Below are 24,516 nucleotides of genomic sequence, written 5' to 3'. Positions count from 1 at the left end.
GTCTCACAATGACATAATCAATTAGGTGCCAATGTTTGGAACGTGGGTGCATCCATGATGTTTTGTATTGGGTCTGTTTGTATAATACACACACACACACACACACACACACTATATTGGCAAAAGTATTTGCTCACCAGCCTTGACTCACATATGAACTGTCACATCCCATTCTTAATCCATAGGGTTTAATATGATGCCTGTCCACCCTCTGCAGCTATAACAGCTCAACTCTTCTGGGAAGACTTTCCACAAGGCTTAGGAGTGTGTTCATGGGATTTTTTGATTATTCTTTCAGAAGCGCATTTGTGAGGTCACACACTGATGTGATGTTGGACGAGAAGACTGGCTCTCAGTCTCCACTCTGATTCAAAAAATCCCATATGCACTCCTAAACCTTGTGTAAAGTGTTGAAGCTGTTATAGCTCCAAAGGGTGGACCGACATCATAATAACCATCTACAGACTTTCAAGTTGTTCAAGTGTTGCAGAGTTCAAGTGTTGCAGTGATTCCTTCTGAATAAGCATGATTAAGGTTTCAAACTCCATTTGGCTGTGAGGCTATGGAGTTCCAGCTCATTCTGTTCATCAGAGTATCATTGCCTTGTGATTATCCTCACACCAAACCATGTTTTTCTCCTAAACTTAACATGAATGAGATAGGTATGGCTAACAGGGTATTCTCATGCTGCTTTGCGTGTATGTGGTGGCATTAGCCAGGCTACACTGGCCCTTCAAAAGCTGGGCTTGGTTTGGAGAGGCTGCATATATAAAACTATGGTTTTCTGTTTATGTTACGTTTAGAGTAAGTTCTTACATTATATGGTCAATAAGTTACATAAAAATGACACATATCAACAAGACCATTGTCCAATCTTGATTTAATGTCAAGAGGGCATTTAGACTTCAGACTGGATGTTGTTGGCAGGTTTGCATAATGCTTTTGGCAGATATTAGCAAGAAGGAAAAAGTTTATACATCCTTCCTTCCTCGGTCCTCATCCTCACTGATCTACATAAAGAATGATGGGGCGGCAACAATGGGATAGTCTATCCAGTGTTAGTTATAGATCAGTGGGAACAAGCCTGGAAGATCGAGCATCGAGGATCGAGGAGAGATGTTGAGAGGCACCCATACATGGATCTATGTAGTTTCTCTATACTGTACTTCTCCAAAAGAGATCATAATTTATTAATTACTTGGGACATGTACATTTTAAGTATGGACAGGACATAACCATTAAAAACAGTATAAAAAATAAACATCAAGAAATTCTATCCAGTTTTTCATTTTTATGCAAGTACAAGAATGTAGACAGACAGAAGCATGTTGACTTAATGCCTTCATATATTGAAAGTAAGGACTGCAAATACTATTTTTTTGTGGCATGAAGGGGCTAAATCTTCAAAGAGATTAAAAAAAAAGAAAAAATCTGGTCGCGTGATTTACTGCATCCCATGTTTTAAGGATAATGGAGCCACAGTTCACCTTTTCTGTGTGCTTTATGATGCTTGTTTCAAAATACAGGGAATGCAACAGCTATCAGTGAAGACATTTGAGAGATGTATGCAACACCTACAAAGGACAAGGACATGTGCCCCCCTTTGACCGATTAAAAAAAAAAATGCTACAACAGGTATATTAAGACTTACAGTACAGCTGTGTAAAGTTCAAGATATTCTCCGACCCCAATCTATTTGATAGTACTTTAAAAAAGTTCCTTTTATACACAACAAATGCACAGTTACATGATGATACAATATGTGATTTGGTAGATTTTCAAGCAAGAGTGGATGAGTCCCTTGCTTGACTGACGAAGCTGATGTGATACAGAGAGGAGGGATGCATGAGTCCTGTAGTCTTATACTGGTAGCCATTGCATTGGAACTACATTTCCGCAGATACACCTGTCGGGCATGTCCACGTCACACAAGGCCCGTCGGCACTACACAAATTCAAGAGACACCATTCGTCTTTAACTGGCCAAATAATTTCAGATGAGATGAATCCTTGCCCAGCACAGGGGCATAAAGAATGGTGCAGGAAGTGTGGAGAGTACCCGATGAACCTCACCAGAAACAGATGCCGGACTTACTTTTTGTTTGTTTGTTTGTTACCATGGAGCATGGTTATGTGTGATCCAGAAGAAGGCAGACAGATTGAATCACTGTCTGTCAGTCCATTGCACATGCTCTCTGTCTTTCTCCATCTCACACGCACGTATACGCACGTGTGCACACACACACATACACACACACACACACACACCTCCAGCTGACAAGTGTTAGTGCATTGTCTTCTTAGGCACCTTGCCGAATTTTGCATCCAATCCAAGACCTGCAGATCAAAAACAAAACATGCAGATGTAAAGACAATATCAACGCTGCACCAGAACAACTAGCCACCTCCTTTTGGTAAAATGAGAAAAAGGAACACTGCGAGAAACGCAGATAGATATTTCAAACATTCCTTCACTTACCCATGAACACCAAGATGGTTCCAGTCCACTGCATGTTAGACATAACGTTGCCGAACAGCAACACAGAGCCCAGGATGGTGAAGAACTTCCTGGTGGTGGTGATGATGGAGCAGGTCAGGGGTCCAAAGTACACCACAGTCATGAAGATGAAGGTCTGCGGGAAGAGGGCGGCAAGGAGGCCAGCCAGAGGTCATGATTGATGATGAATGGTTTTCGACTATTAGAATGACTGGCTGAAAAATACTTTCCATTTCACTTTATCTGAACTGTATGAAGGCATGTGTCTATGTATGTGTATGTGTGTGTGTGTGTGTGTGTGTGTGTGTGTGTGTGTGTGTGTGTGTGAATGAGGATGATGTGCATTCCATATGAGCATAAGTATACAGTGCATGCTGTCAACATGATACAGTGTGTGAGAGACTGGGTCAATAAATGACACACACACACACACACACACACACACACACACACACACACACACACACACACACACACACACACACACACACACACACACACACACACACACACACACACACACACACACACACACACACACACACACACACACACACACACACACACACACACACACCCCCACACCCCTCACCTGGCCCAGTGCACTTGTAAGTCCAAACAGCATGATGTTATAGATGATACTGGGGTAACGATCAGTAAAACCCAGGAAGTCCCAGATCTCACCAGTCCACAGCACACCTGAGGGAGCACATCACACAAAGCAAAAGGGCAAATAAGGTAAAGAGGAAGTAAGGTTTTCACACACAGTTCCTCTACCTAGTCCACCAATTTTCACGATAATCAAATTCCATGCCGGCCCCTGACAGCATTTCCATCATTATTCTGGGCCATGTTTTTAGTACAGTCACCTCAGCAATTTCCTCTTTCATCAGATCAGGAGACATGATAGACTGAAATTATTAAATGTCTCGTGGAGCTTTGCTGCCACCTGGTGGTTAAGAGGAGCAATAAGTGCTGCCACGATGCAATCCAGATATTCAATGTACAGTATGGAGCCATTAAGCCACCAGCAGTTTAGCCAAAATTACTTTTACCATTAGTGTCAAAGAAAAAAGAACTGTATGAGAAATGTAGCCGTCTTAGTGGTATTCAACGTTCAGTTACCACCTGTCCTTCAGGACTATATATAAAAACTACCCTGCAACATCTATTTCTGAACATATAATAACTAAATCCATACATAAGCCTATAGCTAGGAAGCTAAACAGTAACGTAAAGCAAAGCAAATCACTCTTTAGTGGTCTCACCTAGACCCAGTACCAAGATAGACCACAAGTTGACGTTGAGCATCATGTGATTGGCTCCTGTCTGGAAGCGCGCCCTCATGTGATCCTGGGCCACGCCAGTCAGACCGTCCAGGGTCAGGGACAACAGCTGCAGCAGAGAGAGAGAGAGAGAGAGAGAGAGAGAGAGAGCACAGGACACACAGCTAGTGTATGAGTGCATGTACACCAACGTTCTGGGTATTTCAATGGCACAGCTGCTAATGGTTCAATCTTTTCAGACTGAGGACCTGCATCACTGTGGTGCACTCGGGGTCACAGAGAAGAGCAGTTGTGTCTAGAGTTTCATTTTCAGAACCAGCACTTTAGAAACTTCAAAGTTGCCCTAAAATACTACTGATGGATTTCTGTACTTAAATGATTAACTGACTGGGAGTTTTCACGTCTGTAAATAAATATGAACTGCTACTGTAAGTGTCACTCACTCTCCCCATTGGCTTAATATGTCTGATACCTCAAATCATAAGAAAGGTCTGACAATCTTCTGTTCATATTCAGGGCGAAAAGAGCACTCCATGGAAGAAAATGTCTTGTTTTTGGCACAAGGGAGAAAGACTATAAATAAGTAATCTCTCTATTTCAGAGGCATAATACATTACATAAGATCCCAAAGCTCTTTTATCATTGTGAAGAGGCATAACCATCACTGCCTTTGAACACGCTGCTCTGGGGAATTCCTGCGCTTACTGTTTACAGAACAATGATCCCTAGGAGAATAAGGCAGGGCAGTGAGGCAGTGACGCTTCATTTCCAGTTTTAATGGTGATTAGCTGAACATGACTGTGCAACTGGCCGAATCCGCTGTAATTAGCGTGATGCTGAAACCCAGACCGGCCTCACATTTATCTTTGCTTTATCAGCGCAGCGAAAAAGCAGCCAAGGAGGTGAATAAGTGCGCTATTTGGGACACTCCCTCAGGGAGTGCAGGGAGATCATTATCACTCATGCCCCTCAGCCCCTTGTATCAGGTAGCAGCTTTTGAGGGGGATAATTGTGGGGAATGTTTTTTTTGTTTTTTTTTAAGACACAGAATCTAAAAGTAGGATCGCAAATAGAGCAACCGGCGCTCACCAGCAGCATCTCTCCGAAGCCAAACACATGGTCGTCCACAGCTGAGCCCCCCTTGTTGGGCTTGTAGAGGAACAGGGCCACCCCGGACACGATGAGCACCACACAGAGGTACTTGGCCAGAGGATACCTCTTCCTTAGGATCGTCACACCCAGGATCATCACTACAGAAAAAGAGACATAGAGACAGCTGTAGGAGCAGTGCAGCCTTATTCCCCATGCAGTGCACTGCATATCCTAAGACAACGACAGTTGACTCCACGTCAGTTAGCACATGGAGGTGTGTGTTTGTACAGGCTGACATGGCCGCTGAGTCAACATGATAAGCCTGTCCCTAAGGCGGCCAGGTGTAGCTCTGAGAAAAAACGTCTCCTGATTCGTCATCTCTGGAAGAACCAGAAATCCTGCCCATGTACTGGGAGTCAGCACAGCACATGTTGACGTCTACAAAAATGTCAAATGAGTTGTTGCTGTGACAGTCTTGGGAGTGGGACACATATGTCTTGTAGCAAATGTTACCAGGCACTAGTAATACATGAAAAGCTGGGAAAATATGGATTCCTGTGTGTGTGAAGAGGTCATAGGTCACCTAGACTTTGTCGGGTTGGATAACTGCATTGCACAAGAACAAACACAGTTCTGGGGCCTACAATCATGCTTATATCATACACAAATAGACACTGACTACTGGTGGGCACATGCTAATAACATGCTAAGGAACATGGGCGCCTCAAGTGAGGGGTGAAAATGCAGCCATCCAATGTGGCCTCGTAGACCTGGATCGTGTAGGAATCCCTGTTCTAATGTCTGTTCTAATCCCTGTTCTAATCATAAACATATGGATGCAGAGTTCTACAAAATCCTGATTTTGATCAAATCAGACTTTTCTGTGGTACGTAAAGTGCTGATGTAAGAGGATAATCAGCCTAGCATCATTCACACAGAACTAATAAAGTAATTTATTTCATTATTCCACGTATAACCACTTGTGATAACCACTTACCTGGGATTGGTTTGCAAGATTTCCCCAACACCTTGAAATATAAACATGAAGGGGAGAAAGAGCAAGAAATTGTTTATGAGTACACCACATACATTTGTACTGTACAGTGTGTTCAAAAACTAAAGTGGAAAAGATCGGGGAGGGAAAACATGCTATGTGGGGAGGGGTGTGGTTAAGTTGAACAATGGGTCAAAAGGGTACTGTGAGAAAGCTGTATAGAGTAGACCATGGGACACTTCAATTCATAATAGTATGGATGTCTAGTATGGATGTCTTATTGCATACACACAGCACATGTCTGACTGTAACCACTCACAGTTTATTAACTGTTCATAGTTTTGTTGCATTCTTCGACAGCATGTGTATATATAAACAGACCTAAGTCGTTCAACACCCACCTGTGTGGGGTAATTCACATACAGCAGGGCTGAATTGCTGGACACCATGGCGCCCAGGTAAGACAGGGAGCATGCCCCGTAGAGCCAGTTTTTTGTGTGGTCTTGTCTGGAACCCTCAAAGAAGTGAATCACTGGGGAGGAGAACAGAGGAGAAAGATGAAAGAGGTGAGCAAGCCTTGTGCAAAACAGAGCAGGAGAGAGAAGGCCAGGGTGGGACAATACTATATTGGAGTTAAAGGAGAAAGAGCAAGGAGCAGAATTCAGAAAAGTAACATGGTGCACTCAATCTACCGGTTCTTCAACATACTTGCTTCAATCTAAAAAAAGAAAAGTGCCCCAAACTATTGGCTCAGCATATGGCATATTATAATGATGATAGCTTAGTCAATAGTATAGGCACACAGACACAGGTGTCCGGAGAGCTTACTTACAGAATTTGGCAAATGCTGCATTGATGATACACTGGATGAACACTAGTGTGGTGGCATAGCGAAACTTCTCCTTGGACTCTCCCTGGCCATATTCTCCTCGTGTGCTGAAGGAACAATGACATTGTTATGGGTCTGTTGGGAATGGAAAATCCTAGAACTATAAACAAAAATGTGTCGTGACCTCCAGCGTTAGCTGATCCAAGTACTTTACCAAACCCATTTCCAAGAGAAATGCCCTTCTGTTGAACCACAACCTTGTTGTGTAATGTATCTAACTCTGTCTACCTCTGTACACAGGGGCGTCAGACTTGGGGGGGGGGGGGGGGGGGGGGGGGGCTATGCACCTTTTGTTATTGTCAAACTGATGAAGATGTTTTCTTAAGTTGCTTGTGTTTAGTCTACTGTTTTGTCAATCTGCATGTGTTGTCATAAACTGGTAAACCGTACTGAGATGACAATGGCCCTTGTAAGTCGCTTTGGATGAAAACATCTGCTAAAGGAATCTATGTAAATGTGGTGAGGATTTCATAGATTTTTTACAGCATGGAAAGATTTCAATGGACTTCAGTCTATTTCCACACAAACAGGAAGGCTGTGGTTCTATATCTACTTTCATTTCAAGCTAGAGGAATAGTGACAAGATACACAGTCTCTTTCACACACGCACACATACATAGGAAGGCTGTGGTTCTATGACTGCTTTCAGTTTGTGCATACTGTCACATAGTCTGTGCATGTAGTCACGTAGCTCTGACCAGCTAGTTTCATGTCCCATCCTGTAATGGGTTTTCAGCTTTGGGTTTATATGATCTTTTTCTACCCTCAGTGAATGTCATGCTGAGCTGAGTTTAACAGGTGTCATCTTTACATTATTCAAAGCTGCTAGAGTAGTTGCTCCAGAGCTACTCTATTGACGCTGTCTATGTGAAGAGATCAAACTACCAATATCCAGCTTAAAATTGTGTAAGGGGGAAAATGTTGAATGCCAGTGTACAGGGTTCATACACATTTCAACCAGAGAATTTCCATGACTTTTCCATGATTTTTTCACAAATTTCCATGACCATATAATTCTCAAAACCTCACATCAACTAGTGCTACATTAATAATAGATATGACGCGTGAGATAACGGGATGGTTACCTAGAAGGAATGCTCTCAAAACGTAAAAGTTTGCCAATCGGTTGTGACACAAGTGTGAGACATGACCTGCCCAAATGAGATATGTTTCTGAGTTGAATTGGGTGAGGCAAATTTCTATGACTTTTCCAAAACTTTTGGGGTGTTTTTTGTTTTCCAAAACTTCCATAGCTTTTCCAGGTTTTTTAAAAACGTATGAACCCTGAGTGTATTGTACTGTACTTTAATCAGTAGTGTACTGTACTATGCTATAATCAATGAATGCAATTTATCATCGGACTCTCCTGGCATTTTGGGGAGCCCAGAAATATTTTCTGTCAGCGGGCCCATGTTTTCTAGTAGCGCCCCAGTCAGTATGTAACCTAGGCCTATGCCTAAACATGGGTACCCCCTCAGCTTTATGTACAACCATCATGTCTGACATGCATCATGCCTAGGAGTTACTGAGTGACTTTAAAATAACCCATCATACATTCGACGTCTAACGTTACTATTGGATGGGTCCTCTTGCTGACTAGCAATCCTATATGTCAAAAGTCACCTGAACATACACGTGCGAATTTACAAGAGAATCCAAGAGAAACACTTATTCGCATGGGTAGGATACGCAGACACGGTGAATATATTATTTTGCAGAAAGGTGTGCACAACCTCTCATTTTACTATTGCTAGCTTGGAACTACTGATACAAACAAATGCTAACGTTAGCATTAGCTAAAACCTTCAATAATCAACTAACATATGTCGCTCTAATAACGTTGGGTTTATGTTTATAGTTTCATGCGTAGAAAGCTACTACTGTTAACTACCACAACATAATGTTATTTTAGATCGTAGCTACAATATCGCTTGGTAAACTGAGGAAGACAATACATAAATGTGCCTAATGGTAAGTTTCATACAGCCTGCTCGTAAAAATTCAATGAAACCTGACGTGTGCCCTCAGACTTCTGTTGTGTGAGCTAGCGGTGGCGTGGTAATTCAACTTACATTGTTTCTTGGAGTATGCCATAGTAGAAATAACATACAAACACTCCACAAAAGCAGACGATGAATCGTAGTCTTTCATTCTGCCATAACGACGCCTTCCCGTCTCCCTTGCCTGTAGCCATGCTGTCGTCTATCAGTGCTGGTATGGACACAGACACTGCTCCGCTGCCCTGGCTCCTCAGACCCACGTCTCGCTCCACTATCCCCGCTGTCACAAGTCCGGAAATGATGATATCGATAGGCACCCAAAAGGGTAGCCGACAGTCACTATGGATGCGTGTTTATCTCACCAAATTTCCTCGTCCTTACAGAAATGTTTTTCTTTTGAACATTAGCTCAGCTAGCTTTGCAGGCCCACACTTTTCATGGTAGCTTTTCCTAACAATAAATGTTCTTAGCGTTTTTCTCTTGGCATAGCGATGTTCTCTGGTATTTATTTTCGTAACATCATTTTTACTAACAGAATGCCTATGATACTATTCAGCCGCAACTTGGAATGTTTTCATCAGGGGAAAGGAGCGTCAGCGATTAGTGGAGATGAAGGACCAAACAACGCAAGGAACCAGAATATGCCTGTGGTTTTTGCAGACTGGTATGCAGCGTTCCAAAACTGAACACACGCCATCGAACCGTATAATTAAAATGGCTCATGTGAGGCCTTCTTTGTCTGAAGTCGGGTACGACTCAATGTGCAGCTAACATTACGTTTGCTTTCAGTTTCATTTATTCAGGCATTGAGTATAGGCACTACATGGAAAAAAAAAAAATATATATATATATAGACTGAATACATGTTGCCCGGTTGTTCACCATACGGACATTTGTATTTCTAAGCATTTTGACCCATAGTACATTTTTTTCAAATGCACGAAATTAATTAACCTACTGTTGAGAACACATGCACAATATATAGCAATTCAAGTTTTGAAATGGCACTCTCACTGGACAACTGAAAATATATTAGGGTCTTTCTTTTTAATCTGGCGCTTTTGGTTTTTTCGTGTCTGGATCATGTTTGGGATGTGGAGAATGTTCATTGGCCCACATCGCACAGATATATTTAAGCCCAGCGAATGAATGAATAGGGGGCGGTGCTTCTCGTGCGTACACGTGCTTTGGAGGAATGAAAACAACTGAATGGTGTGTGTGTAGGCTGTCTATGGTAGGCTACTGTATCAATTTGGACATGATGACTACTACATCACATGGTTGGAATGTGAACGAGGGAAAAGCAAGAAAATTTATTATCGGAAAAGATATGCTCAATTCACAGAAAAAGCGTGTTAATGTTTAATGATTCCGTTTTTGCCAAGAACAACAGTGTAGGCTGTTTTTGTGAAAAGTTTTGTGAACTTTGTGAAAAGTTTCTACAGTTTGGGGATGTGGTAGACAACCTGCCATACCTTTAAATAATATAAATTTGTTGAAGTTCAATGTACACACAGCAATAATGTGAGTTTCAGTAAGGGCTATTCGAGCAGATTTTTTGACTACCCAAATGGAAATTCAGGAGAAGTGAGCAAGTGTAGACAAGTTGCATTACATACAAGTTTTTTCTATTTCCATGAAATTGATTCTTGAAATACTGAAAGTGGTGACAGTTGCAGGAACTTTGGACAGATGTCTCCTGGAAATTAAAAGTTTACATCAAAAATATAATGGCTAATGCTAGAATTTGGCTTTAAAATATCCTTTACTAGATGGTGCCACTCCACAACTAAATCACAATTTGGGCAGTGTGCCTCCTAGAGGCCAGCTTGCCATAGAATAACCAACCATCCCAAGTTTCATGTGGATTGGTGAAGTCCAACAAAAAAATAGTGAAAAAGAGGTAAAATAACAATGATCAATGCTATATGACGACTGAAGCTAAAGTATAAGATAATGCTACATGACAACCTGTAAACACCTGAGTTAGTAATTGCTTCATGCAAAGTCAAAACTTCAAAGTTAGAAGTCTGTCTTTTAATTCGTCAAATGACTCAAATTATTAACACAGCTGAACTCTAAAGACAGCCTGAACACAAATTTCCAATATCTGCAATACATGAAAAATATGCTGTACAGCAACTTGGAAGACAACCTTGAACCACCAATGTGTAAACAATTTGCAAGCAAAACGACTGATTGTATGGAGAAGCACGCGAAACATTATTTTTCCTCAAAACATTATCTTAACTAATACATCTACAACAGTATACACTTGACTGAAATGTTGTGCTCTGAAAGAACGGTTCAAACTCAAAGGTGATGAACAATACTGAAGGATAAGCTTGCCTTCATATCCAACCATGACTGCACCTTCAAAGGTTTTTTTTTTTCAACTGAAGAATGAATATGGTAGCTTGTGGAAAACTACCACAAGATTAAGTGCTCTTGTTCAACAAACAGAAATATGCATACCCTCTGATGATACAGCCTTGTTGTATGCTACACTAGATTTGTGAAAAAATATATACAAAAATGTATATCGTATTACAGATGCAAACACTAAAGTGAACACTAACAATGACAACAGAGAACAAAATACAACTTTGTACTAGTTTTTTCCAACATGGCTATACTTACTGTATAACTATGGTCATGTTTTTTCATGAGGCAACCATACTGCCTAAACGTGCTTAAATAGATTCTTTGGATGCTAAGATAGACAAGTGTAGCCCTCATACTGAACAGACACCTCCTAAAATGACAAATTGTTTTATGAAATGTCCCTTTCATATTTTTGGCTCTTAAAAACAATCATCATAAACACCCCATAAAAAAAGAATAAAAAGGCACCAAACAGGTGTGTCTGTAGGCACAGTAGCACCAAAGTTACAGCAGGTGGCCACACGTTTCACAAAGCAATGCTTACAGTCTTCACAAATGTGTCATCATTAACTAGGCCAAATCATTAAAAAAATAACCTTTCATTCCAGACAGCATTTTAACAGAATGATTATAGATTAAAATTGTGTACCACACATTACCACATACTTTTCAAAAACTGAGGAGCTTTTTGTAGGTTTGATCAGACTGGGCCGGCTGTTTTAGCGTTTGACTTTGACTCCTACTACTACAACTCTGGCCAGTACTGCTGCTCTGTGTTGTCTGTGACTTTCGAAGCTGCAAACTTTACCTCAGAGTTTAGCTTATGGTTACAGGTAAGCAGGGAGGGATACTGAATACACTCAATGTAAAACGAAGCCTGACCAAACTCACCCTGAATAATGACCAACCCTTTCTGAACTAGCCCAGAATGTTCACAATGGCAGAGAAAATATAAAACACCTAATTCAGCAGGGGTTGGGAGATTTGGAGAAAATAGCAGTCCAGCCCATGTATTTTCAGGAAGGCCAGACTGCTAGCGAGTTTCATAAGAGGCGTTCAGTTCAGTTCTGCTTGAATCCCATCACTCCCAGTCTGTGCCGATTCTTGTTGGCCGGGCCATTCCCATCTGCCACCATGAGGTTGGCTGTACCGTTTCATCATGACAGCTTGACTGCACGTCACAAGGTCTGGTCTACAGTTTATGTGCCAAAAGGGATATTGAGGCCACATGTACTGTATGTCTTTTACTGTTTCAGAAAAATAGCACTATTGTAGAAAATGAGAAGGTGGCACATAAATATCTGCTCTTGTATAAATGAAAGAAAAGTAACAGCCCTCCCAAATTTGAGCAGAGATTAAGAGGAACCAACATCCAATCCAAGGACATAGAAAGGTCATGAGGAGTTTGTCCTGAGACGGATACCCAATCTTAGTGCTTCATCACTGTGTGGAGAAACCTTCCACATGTGTCCACTAGCCATGCTACTGCTCGTGATCGCTTTTCTAGGTATGGTCATTGGTTTTCTCCTCTGTGAGGTTTGATGCATTTTGGAAGCAATACGTTATCACTAGTGATCCAGATGTCTATTCATAAGGGTTTCTATTCAAAAGCTGTGTGGGCAAAAAAAAAAAAGTAGGCCATCTTTCATCCGTTGTCCATCAGCCCACTATTGCTCCAGCTGTGGTCAATTCACTGCTACATGGTTGAGCTGGTGGGGTCTTGGAGGGGCCCGCTCAGGTACCCACCAACCGCATGCCCCGATGCTGGGCAAGGGGTGGGGCTTTGTCCTGAGCAGCCAGTGACCGGCGAGACGGAGAGGCCGCGGAAGAGCAGGTCCATGGAGGGCAGGAGGGGCTTGAGGAGGCTGACGGGGCAGAATGCAGAGCCTCCGTGTGGGGTGAAGTTGACCTTATTGGGGTCAGGGCAGGAGGGGGAGAGGAGGAGGGGCTCCCCTTGAGAGGCGGCTCTGTAGAGGGGACAGAGAACCAGATTAGTGAATAGCCAGGAGGGGATGGGCAGAGGGAGAGCGAGACAGACATTTTGACGAGGTCGAATTCTGATTCAAGTACTGAATTAAGATAACGTCTCATGATGGCCCATTTGCCACTCCCTCAAAACACAGTTGATTTGATTGCATGGTGAGGTGTAATACAGGTGTAGTTTTATATGTTATCATGTGTGCATATATGTGTGTGTGTGTGTGTGTGTGTGTGTGTTACTCACGCGGCCTCGTCCCACACGCGCACTTTCTCGCAGCCCTCGGGGGGCTCCCTCTGGAAGGCGTAGGTCTTGTTGGGCCGCGGGGAGAAGGAGGGCAGGAGGGAGGAGGGCTGCGCCACGTCAGGCGGCGGGGAGGGAGACGGCGAGGGGCACAGGGTCCCACACACCACCATGTCTGAGGGGAAAATCAATACGTATTGATACTGCATTGCCCACGAAAGACTACAGATGCATCTGCCACTGCAAGTCAATGGGGAGCTTCAGTTCCAAACTGAAAATCACTCTAAATTTGCACTGTGAACCGCATAAACGATAACTGTAAAGATCTCTATGCATAAGGCCTGGGATATACTTGCTTTGAACAACGCCTACACATCATGACTGACACGCATATCCTGTGTATGTTTGCGACATGTAAATGAGATGCAATATCCACATGAACATTATGGCCAATAGTATAGACACAGTATTTGACTATACATTAGCATGGAAGAACAGCTTTATTTATGAATCCTGTGTCCGGCAGCCAGGAACATGAGTAGTGCTCATGTGGCACTGAGGGAAGGTTTTGTTCACAACACTAAACCTAAACCAGCACCTGGTCAAAAAGTAAGTATATCACAGGCCTAGCACTCATCTGCATCAGCTGCAGGCCACGGAGTGACCATCAGCTGACCAACAGCTCTGTTCTCACTCACCGGGGTCAGTCATTGGACAGGGGGAGTGGGAGGGAGAGAGCTGGGCAGGAGAGGGGTCGCTCTGAGAGCCACTGCTGCACCGCTGCGTTGGGACAGGGGCCCGGTGGCCATCTGGGGCGTCCAGAATCTAGCAGGAGGGAGGGAGGGAGGGAGATGGAGTCACACAGAGAGCCAGTCAACTCTGCTCGGTTGGTTTACTCACACGCTTCTGATGCCACACTGGGAAAAGCACAACGATAATGTTGCACATCTTGCAAATGGGTCGACAACTGTATCCCAGCCCGCACCTTGTTTGGCATGCGAGAACCATACCGAAGAGCTCGAAAGGTTACAGCGGCCGGAGACAAGAGAGAAGCTAGTGACATCCAAATAGGGCTATTAAGTCACAGGGGAGTGTGACGGACACGTTTGCTGGTAAAGCGAGACAGCGCACCACTACAGCCTGTCTAGAAAGCATGTGAGTCTGCAACAACAACACAATCTCCAACAACAAGTGTACTCCTTCCTCTCACCGTCCTGTGAGACAAATACACACATACTCACAGTAGGTATAAACATCAGTGGATATAAACTGTAAGCACTGGTGTCTATAGTGGACATCCAGTTCTTGTATTTGATGTTCATTGAATATCCGTGGAAGTGCACAGGTATTTTAACTCCCAGTTTCTTTCTGTCTGTCTGTCTGTCTGCTTAAGCTCACCTGGTGTTGTTCTTCTGGCGCCTCGGACACAAACACTCCCTCCAACTCCAGGTTGAGCCCCTCCACACTCCTCCTCAGGCGCGGGGCCAGGCGATTCAAGGGGGTCAGTGGAACGGTCTGCATGGAGGAGAGAGAGACGGCACAGGCATCAACAGATAGTATAATCTGGATCTATGTGCGTGTATGCACACACAACTGCAACAGCACATCTGGGTAATTGGATGTATGTCTTTATGTCTGAGCCCAATGTGTGTATTTGTGTTTGAAATTCCTGCTTGTGATCCAAGAGAAGCAACAGTTAATTAATTATTACTTAGATATAATATCAGCCATGTTTTATGTTTATGTTTGTGTTGATGACGTTGATAGTTCTTAGCAGAGAGTGCAGTGCAGTCTTAAGCACACATGTATTGTGTACACATCCTGATTTAAAATGGGAAGGAAAATGGTAAAGGAAAAGTCCGCTGCAACCAATCATTTCATAACATACCCAGACGTCTGAGGAAGGGCTGATAGGCCAGAAATGTCACAGTATTTTATTAAATGATTGGGAGCAAATTTGGTTGCAGCAGACTTTTCCTTTACTTACTAGAGTATAGTTCTTATCAGTCCCTAGAATTGAACAGAATAAAGTTCTTAGCAGATACTAATAATGAGGAATCACAGACAACAAAGAGTCCTGACTGCGACCTCTTAGTGTTGATGGAAGGCCCTTTAGAATGCTCTTTAGAGTTCTGCAGTGGCCGAGAGGGGACGTACAAATCATGTGTGGAGCGAACACAGAGTTCCAGTGAGTCTCCTGTAGGCCAGAGTGAGGGATCTGAATGTAATTCCGGCTAACAATACACTGCACAGTCCAGTTTGGAAACAGCCATGGCCTGTACAAGCAGTCGTCTGGCATTTGTGTTAGATAAGGTCTGATCTTCCCAACACTGTACAGGATAAACCGATGCTCAGAGAAATGTAGTTTTAATCAACCCATGAGGAGGTGCATATAAAAGCATAATAGAAAAGTGCATATAGTAGTTAGTGCGTGTGTGTGTGTGTGTGTGTGTGTGTGTGTGTGGCTACGCACACACGTTAGTGTTTGCGTGCATGTCTGTGACGGTATGTGAGTAAGTGAGATGTCAGGACTGTGACAGAAGGTCCTAAGAAAAGCCAGGCCATTTTTAAATCACTGTTGCTGGGCTAATCAACGCAACTGCAGTTAAGTCATGCCACGAGAATACACTCTCTCACTCACACACACACACACACACACACACAGTGTGGACATACCTGTGTGGCTCCGGGGGCATGGGTGCCAGGGAGTGGGTGGGAGGGCCTTTCACTGCTTCCTGCTGGAGGGGCGTGCCTAAAGCGCTTCTGTAACGAATGGCGTAGCTTGGCTACCTACAGGCGACAGGGGAGGCCAATCAGTGAGAATGCAGCAGCACGGCAGATAACAGGTCCCACCCAACAACAGCTACCAGCTCCACTCTGGCCGGTGGACCAATACCCATTTTCCACGGCCACGTTGTAGTCATTCCATACTGTACGCTTCCATGCCAAGGAGAGCTGCTTTCATCTCCCTGCAGTTGTAGACTAGGTGGGGATTCCCCAGATGGTCTGCATAACACCAGGGCCACTCGATACATCATGCACATAGGAACTATAAATCTAGTCTTAGCTTCACTTTGTTTGTTTGTTTTCTTTAATCGTCTCCTTGCTTGGTCACTTCTCTAATTGAATGAGAAGGTCTGTTGTGTCTGTATCAGCAAACGGCAACAAGAGGCTCACTGTTATAATGGCTTTCATGTTGTTCATGGTGTTTATCTCTACATTTGGCAACAGTGGTAGCAACATACTGTATATCCAAATGGTACAACTTAAACTAGATTAGATTAAACAGCAGTGAAAACATCACAAGCTTTATCTGTGCCTGCATAGATAATGCACCTTTCTATTACTCCTCACTGGTAGTCCAACTAACAGAGTACCATTTCTAAACCAGTAAACATATTGATCATGGCTACACAGCATAAAAGGCTTGCTGATGTACAATACAGTCAACAATGAATATTCAGTATTCAGAAAACACTATCACCAGAACAAAACATACTGCCAGAGTATTCTTAATCTCCATTCATTAGATTTGTTCATGATCCTCCAGTCAAAAAAGCCTTTCAGCAAGCACAAACATGTCCCCAAGGAGGACCTGTCGTTACTTGGACCTCTTATTACTGAATAAAACAGCCACATATTTTGTAGACCTTTCAACTGTCAAACTAATGGTCTACCACATCCAATCGACAGCAGTGTTCACATACACAGCTTCAGCTGAACTGTTGCTGTTAACTTGTGCGTGTGAGCAACTGATGTGTAATATCAGTAAAGCATGCAAGTAAATCACTCCATTATTTCCAACTGAACAATTCTCTACGCCCCCTCCGCACCGTAAGCGTGTAGGAGGCCTGCGAGGAGAGGCACTCACCTCCCTCAGGTGTTCCGCGCTGCCCCAGGATGCAGAGCGCTTGTGGCCGCCACCTCCTCTCCTCCCTCTGCCCTCCTCCGCCCAGGAACTGGGAGTCTGGGGGAGAGAGACGGAGACAGAGAGAGTGAGTGACGGAGAAAGAAAAAGAGGGAGATAGCAAGACATAAAAGGAGCGGAATGATTTAGGCAATGAATGATTTAGGAAATGTGCTACAGACACAAGTAGAAATGTGGCTCCTCACGGCTGAGCAAACCTACAGTACATGATGGATGAAAAAGGTCATATTACACACTACATGCATACATACTACATACATTCAAAGGTCATGCAAGTTCAGAGTTCAGACACAGAAGGTCTTGCCGTGTTTTCTCTACACACACAGACCAGCTGGCTTCACCAAAGGTTCACAGACCACTGCCAAGAGAATACACTTTTTGTTCCAGTTTTAATCATATTCACAAAACTGCACGCATCAATAGAAATGACAAAAATGATTTTGAATTTGTGAACTCCAGACACATCATCTGAGCTTTTCAGATTAACGACATTCAAGTTTCCAAACAGATGTGGTTTGACAGTTCATTATAAATGTTCAAAATGCTAGACAGAAGTCTACGTTGACTTTGTAAAACAAAATAGAGGCTCGACTACTGATCCATATAGATGAATATGAAGACACCTGGTTTTCGACAAACAAGACGACTTTTAAAAGGAACCTTCAGTTGTTTTTCCCCTTATCGCTCAGACGAGAAATGTCATATGTGAATTTAGGACAAAAGGGACACGGTTTTGCAAAAACAACACCTGTTTCGCAAGCACAGCTGTGTCAGGACTCGCATATACACGATACTGATCACGATATGCCTGCTGCCTTTTTTCACAACACGCGCGCACACACACACACACACACACACTTAAATTCATTCATGCATGCATTTAAAGGGGCAACACACTCCATTAACCTTCTGTAAGGTTAGATAAGCAGCCATAGTCAAAAAGACAGGGACAGGAAGAGAAAGGGGGGTGTATGTATGTGTGTGTGTGTGTGTGTGTGTGTGTGTGAGCGATGTAAAGACAAAAAAAAAAAAAAAAGAGCGGACACCACAGACATACCGACATGATCAGTCCTACACCCACAGGCCCTCCCCTAACAGCGACAGGAACCGACTGGAGGAGGTTGTCCCAGAACAGGGGGTCCCCGCTGCCTGCTGCCCAGACCAGGTGCTTGCTTCTCCAGCCCCGTATGTAGCCTGGCAAGCCCTCCTGAACACCCTCAGGTAGTGAGGCAGTGTCCCAGTCCTGGTCCACAGTCCAGCAGACAGGAGGTTGCTCAACAGAGCAGTCGATGATGCCAATGGCAGAAGCTTTCTTCCTCCTCCTCCTCTCTACTCCTCACGAGTCATTCAGACCAGGTCTTCAGTCCGTCCTGTTTCACAGAATCTTCAGTCTGCTCCACAGGTGTCCTGGGTCTTCTCCCCAGAGTCCAATCACATATGGACCAGCTGTGGCCAAGTCCATGCCGGCAATAGAAAATGAAAAAAAAAGAAAACACCCCAACTCCTCTCGTCTTCTCTCTCCCTCCCTCCGTTCCCTCTCCCCTGCCCGTTCCGCCTGCTGAAGTGTCCAGTCAGAAATGCCGCGAGGTGTTGAAGAGTGAGGTCATGAATCGGCGGGGCAGTCATAAATTTGACACGCACATTAACATGACAAATCCAAGCACTCGCCGAACACCACCCTCAACACATCTCCACCCACTAGCTTCATCTACAGCATGCTACAGAAACTGAAGGAGTAAGCCATGATGCCCTCCTCCCTAGCTGTACTGGTTATGGGATTGTACACCATCATACACCCCCCCCCCCCCCCCCCCCTTCACTGGCCACCCTTAGATCTCGGATCCCCTCCTCCACCCAATGATCGGCGCTCCAGATCACGGGACCGGTCCTATAAACAGCCATGTACTCCTCGTCCCAGGAGACGGGCGACGCGGGGAGGATCAGGGTAACGTTTCACTCAGCTTTCCCCCTGCGGGGTGTGAATGTGTGTCTGTGTGTAACAGAGACTGGATGTTTATGTGTGTGTGTGGGTGTGTGCAAGATATAGAGCCCCTGTGTGTGTGTGTGTGTGTGTGGGCAAGGGAGGGGGTCAAGACAATGGCATGTAGAGAGGGTGGCCGGACAGTAGAGAATGTGTCTGGGTGATGTGCAGAGCATTACACAAGCAGACGCTTTTGTGTGGCGTGTGGAGAGTGAGTGACAGGACGCTTGGAGCAGAGGCGGGGGGGTGGAGTGGGGGTACAGACATGGCTGAGGGTTAGATGTGGGTTAAGCTAGGGTTGAGTAGGGTGGGGTGAAGAAGAATTTGGGAGGTCACAACGAACAAAACAAAACCGTCTCCCCATTTGGCAGCTTTCCAAGTATGCCTCTCTGCTCTGCTGCCACCACTGCTGCTGCTGCTTCTTTTTCTCAGAAACACCTGCAGAGCAAACTGCAGACACACTCCACAAAACCTCTCGCACCACTCCCATCACCTCTTTAAAAACAAATAAAACAGCCACTCAGAGTCACAGGCTTTTCACATGTAACAGTTTCAAAAAGACCCTCATCCGCTGCAGATGCCATGTTGGGGCCATACTGTAGCTGCCATGCTGGGACGGAAAATGGCTGCTCGTTTCACTGGCATTTCAGTTTTACACTAGCATGCAGTTTGGGGCTTTCCCTTCCGAGGACTGGTAAACACACTTGGATGAAGCCTTGGTGAATATGATATATCATTTGTGTCAAAACATAGAACATTTATCAAGGACCAGCAATCATACTCAAAACATCATACTCCAAACAAGAGCCCTTACAGTGCTACACATAGCTTTGGATAAAATATTCAAATAAATAACATTAGCATGAAGTGGTATTTAGCCTTACAGAATACTAGTTGTATGCTGCAAACTTCACATTCAAAGTTTTGCAGTGGATATTGATGGGCAATATCTACTATTGTTAAAGGCACTCTGATGTTGGGTAACGTCACTTCTGTTAACGTTCAAACAAAACAGAGAGCTAGCTCACTATTCCCTACCCCTCCCTCCCGTGCGATTGAAACTCTCCTAAACGCGCAACTCGTCAGTGATTTGCTGGAACAGTTTGTTATGTTTTTGTGGTCCAGGTTGGACCAAGTTGTTTTAGTTGCCGTTTTTTGAGCCTGGGCTGTCCACAGACAACACGCTTTTACAGTGTATTCAGGGCATAGGCAGGTAGAGGATGGTGAAATGATGTTTGCAGTATGTGACAAAAAATGGTTTAGCCTAGAAACCATGTAACATTGCTTAGAGAACCTTTAAATAAATGCTCATTTGACTAATTGCTAGACTAATAGCTAACAAATCGTGGAAAAAGTCCAGTGTTGAGTGTTCGCTCAATTAGCCCTTTTCACGGTGATGTCAGACGAAGCGTTGCTGGGTGTCCTCCGGCATGTCCAGCCGCCAAATACTACAGAAGAAGAAGAAGAAGTATTCATGGGTTTCATCAGGTCCCTTTCCACAGGTGTATTAATCAAGCACCATGCAGTCTGCATTGATAATCAAGGTGCTTGATTGTATACACCTGTGGAAAGGGACCTGATGAAACCCATGAATACTTCTTCTTCTTCTTTTGTAGTATTTGGCGGCTGGACATGCCGGAGGACACCCAGCAACGCTTCGTCTGACATCAGGTGAAAAGGGCTAATTTAATTTCTCTTCATACTCCGTCTGGTATAGCTTGATTCAGCTTAGTTTACTCCGGCAAGTGCATCTCTGCCCAATCAGCGAACAGAGGGCGTTCCCAAGACTGAGAGAGTCTGGTCTCCAGGCTAATCCTTTTTAGCCTGACTCTCGCCAGACCCTTGTAGTTCCGCCATGCTCCACCAGAGGCGTTTTGCTGAGCTCCACACAAGGGTCTGGACTCGAGGGCAATCCAAACTCCTTCCAGGGAGCAAAAAATGATGAACCAATCAGGAGCGCCAAAGCGAGTGTTTGATTCAAACAACAATGGCGGCACGCAGCGAGGAGTCTTGTGCTGACATTGATTCTGCTATTTCAACCGTTTTGTCGAATCTATCGAGTATTCATTCTTTAAAAGATTAACAGAGAATGGTTTTGAAGACATTTATTGGTGGCAAGGATGTTTTTACTCTTCTTCCGACCGGGTTTGGCAAGAGCTTGAAGAAGCCTAGCACGTCATTCAAGATAACAGGCAAGTGGTTTATCAAATCACAAGCGAGGATGTTTTACAAGGACCCGCCTTCATAAATACATCTCCTATCGAGAAGTCCCAGATCCTTGTGTGAAGCAGACAGCGAACTACAGGATCTGGCGAGAGTCAGGTTAAATCCTTTTCCCCTTTAACTGTCAATTGTAAAGATGACCGGTACCCAACAGGTAAGCTAGAAGGACATGGGTGCATGTTGTCTCAAAAACACCACTGCAAAGTTACCTTCTACATTTACAGAACCATTTCCACCCAATATCCATTTCACCTCTAACTATTCCCACCCAATATCCATTCCACCTCTGACACGTGTAACGTCATTCGACTCCTGGCAAAGAGGAACGGTCAGTGCTCTGTGTGCCATCAACACTGTGTGTCTGGCTGTCTGCTCGTCTTCAGACACTGTGAAAGAAACCTTTGTGGTAGCAAGATGTATGGCTCATGCTATCAGAGCAACTTTGCTGGCATTTGTCAGGGCAACAAAGGAAGTACCTGCCCAGCACCAAAAGCAGGCCACTGAGTTTAGTTATGAGGCTGACCTGTGTGGCCTTATCGTTGACGCTGCTGACAGGCAGCCCCTCGGGCTCCTTTGGCCACTGGCCTTGCAGGTAGGGGGCCACCAGTGCGTCCAGAGACAGCGTTCGGCGTAGGGTGGGCTTCGGGGGCCTGGCCTTGTTCCGGTCTGTTGGAAGGAAGAGAGAGATAAGTTAAAAGAAGTGAACTGCAGGCTGCAAACAACAGTAGCATATTTGTCCGTTCGCAAAAGTAATCTTTTATCTTCATGTAATGTTCTCTTATTAAACTGCTTTAATCATTTTCCTTTAAATCATGCAAATCTTATATGAACATTCTTAAAGCAATATGACCATTCTCGGTGTCACCTTTCAGGACAAAGACACGACTGGAAAGACAATGACCTTTAACCTTTCCCCTATGCGGTTTGGGGGTCCTATAGTCCAGGTAGTGCTGTTAATAGCTCGGGTGTTGCTGGCAGGTGGAACTTTTCCATGTGACGGTCAACGGGGGTGGGCTAAGTTACTCAACACCAGGCAAATGCTTCTGTTTGCCATTTTCAGACCTCAACTATGGCTTCCACCCAGCCCCCCCCCCCCCCCCCCCCCCCCCCCCCCCCCCCCCACAATCACCACCACTAACACCCCCTCCCCCTCTGTCATGCCACAAAACAAGACATAAATAAACCCGCAGCTCTGGGCATGGGGTTACGCAGTGGCGTGCGTCTCTGAACAGTCGGCGAGGTGATCCGGCGGGTCAAGGGGACAAAACAGAGGTGGCCTTGACTCCCAGCCTCACCCTCCTCAGTGTGTGGCACATGCTGCGGTGGTCAGGAGGTCACGCTCAGCTATGTGAGAAATGCCCACGCATCCAGGTCAGACGTGGAGTGCTTTGCCAATTTGGTTTTAATTTACTTTTGCTGGACTCAAAAAAAAAAGTTCCCATTGTAAACATCATCAGCAACTGCTTAGAAATTCATACGAGTTGTGCATAAATACAATATATTGTATTCCAAATGGCTAGGAGTCTGTCAGAAACTGAGGTATACTAGGCATTACATTTACCATGGAGTCAGCATAAGAGGTGTGCAAATCTGTTCCTGGCAGAGATTACGTGGAAACTACTGATTAGCCTTTTAAAGATTTGGTGTCATTGAGGGTCGGACAGAGGGTAATATTGGGTCACTTCTGTGTGATGAATACAACCTAAAGATGACATCATTATTTCCACAACCAGTGTCAAAATATCGGTTTACATTAAATCATGAACTACCACAAACAACTCAATATAATGTAAAATTCCACATTGGTGAATCATGAGCATGCAGAACTGGACCTGGACACACACACACACACACACACACACACACACACACACACACACACACACACAGACACACACACATCCCCACTTGGTTCCTGGGTGGGGGATGGATGGTAGACCAAACATTTTTGTAAAGAGTCTAGTTTGGTGATTCACACATGCATCCCTCCGCTCCACACCATATATATACAGTCTATGCTCCACACACACACACACACACTTCATTTATCAATTTCTTACATAAACTAACTTTCCATATCAACTTGGAAGCTCTCAAGTATCATTGCTCTGATTAATTCAAAATAAAGGAAATGAGACACATTTCTTGGCGTGTCAAGTTGTTCTAATGAATACAACAATTGTTTACCTGCATCTTTGGACTGTGGTTGAACTTTGTTGTGGAGCTGGAAAGGAACTGTGGCACGAAGAGGCTGCGGACCAGGGTTACCTCCCAGTCCCCGCACCATTCCGTTCCTACACGACATTCCAAGTGAAGTAGGTAAAGCCGTCGACCAAGTTCCACGCAAAATTTAGAAGGTAGTAAAGTACCTTCCGGGGTTAAGTGTTCATTTGTGAAGTGACAAGCGTTTACGCCATCTGTTTAATCATTTCTATTATTTTCTGTTTGACGAGATTCTATCATTGACTGATCAGCTTACAAACTTGAGGGCTAACGTCAGCTTGGCTAAGTTACTAGCTTTAGAGCTAAGTTAGCCAACTTCTTTGTGATAGTATTAGCGAGATTTTCACTACGTTTCACTTGTGAGGAAGACCCAGTTGTAAAAATACGAATGTCTGCAAAAATAACTATGAAAATCCCGATTGATACAGTCAATCAGTTTCGAAATCAGTTAAATAGTAAGGAAGACATCTCACCACTGTAACGTGGGGATTGTTCCAATACTACAAACTCTAAACTGACAACAGTTACACACACACACATACACATACTCGCGTCCAATTTTCTTACAACTGGGCGTGTTTAGTGGCATGCTTTACATATGATTGGACAATGAAAACACTACTTTGGTGCTATTGGCTGTCATCAATATCTATCATTCATTAATGTCAGTAGCCAGTCCCAGTGTTACAGCTCTAGCTCCGCCCACCTCGTTAAAACCCATTGCAAAAACTGCATGGCTTGGGTCCCACACGACTCATAATCAAGAATTGCAAGATGTGATATCTATCAATCAATGCC

The 24,516-nt window shown here is 44.1% G+C and overlaps 2 protein-coding genes across 3 annotated transcripts; both read right to left on the bottom strand.

Moving 5' to 3' along the window:
- Positions 1 to 863: 863 nt before the first annotated feature.
- slc35b1 (solute carrier family 35 member B1) lies at positions 864 to 9,383 on the bottom strand. The gene is made up of 9 exons (XM_062533109.1): positions 8,830 to 9,383; positions 6,701 to 6,804; positions 6,270 to 6,400; positions 5,872 to 5,902; positions 4,872 to 5,032; positions 3,765 to 3,891; positions 3,089 to 3,195; positions 2,479 to 2,632; positions 864 to 2,336 (listed from the first exon to the last, which is right to left on the bottom strand). Exons 1-9 carry the CDS (start codon positions 8,949 to 8,951, stop codon positions 2,284 to 2,286), a joined length of 990 nt encoding a protein of 329 aa, XP_062389093.1. The 5' UTR covers positions 8,952 to 9,383; the 3' UTR covers positions 864 to 2,283.
- A 1,389-nt stretch (positions 9,384 to 10,772) lies between these two features.
- On the bottom strand, positions 10,773 to 24,216 carry fam117aa (family with sequence similarity 117 member Aa). 2 transcript variants are annotated; one of them, XM_062533107.1, is made up of 8 exons: positions 23,683 to 24,216; positions 22,019 to 22,161; positions 17,235 to 17,330; positions 16,040 to 16,153; positions 14,762 to 14,878; positions 14,062 to 14,188; positions 13,367 to 13,538; positions 10,773 to 13,109 (listed from the first exon to the last, which is right to left on the bottom strand). In XM_062533107.1, the coding sequence occupies exons 1-8, from the start codon at positions 23,798 to 23,800 to the stop codon at positions 12,839 to 12,841; spliced, it is 1,158 nt and encodes a 385-aa protein (XP_062389091.1). In that variant the 5' UTR covers positions 23,801 to 24,216; the 3' UTR covers positions 10,773 to 12,838. The 2 variants fall into 2 exon arrangements, with proteins under 2 accessions (XP_062389091.1, XP_062389092.1); XM_062533108.1 differs by lacking the exons at positions 22,019 to 22,161; positions 23,683 to 24,216 and adding an exon at positions 18,349 to 18,819.
- Positions 24,217 to 24,516: the final 300 nt, after the last annotated feature.

Source organism: Sardina pilchardus, chromosome 3 (assembly GCF_963854185.1).
Source record: "Sardina pilchardus chromosome 3, fSarPil1.1, whole genome shotgun sequence".
In the NCBI taxonomy this organism is placed as follows: domain Eukaryota; kingdom Metazoa; phylum Chordata; class Actinopteri; order Clupeiformes; family Clupeidae; genus Sardina; species Sardina pilchardus.
The sequence above is the reverse complement of the archived record's forward strand: the minus strand, read 5'-3'. Positions and strand labels throughout refer to the sequence as shown.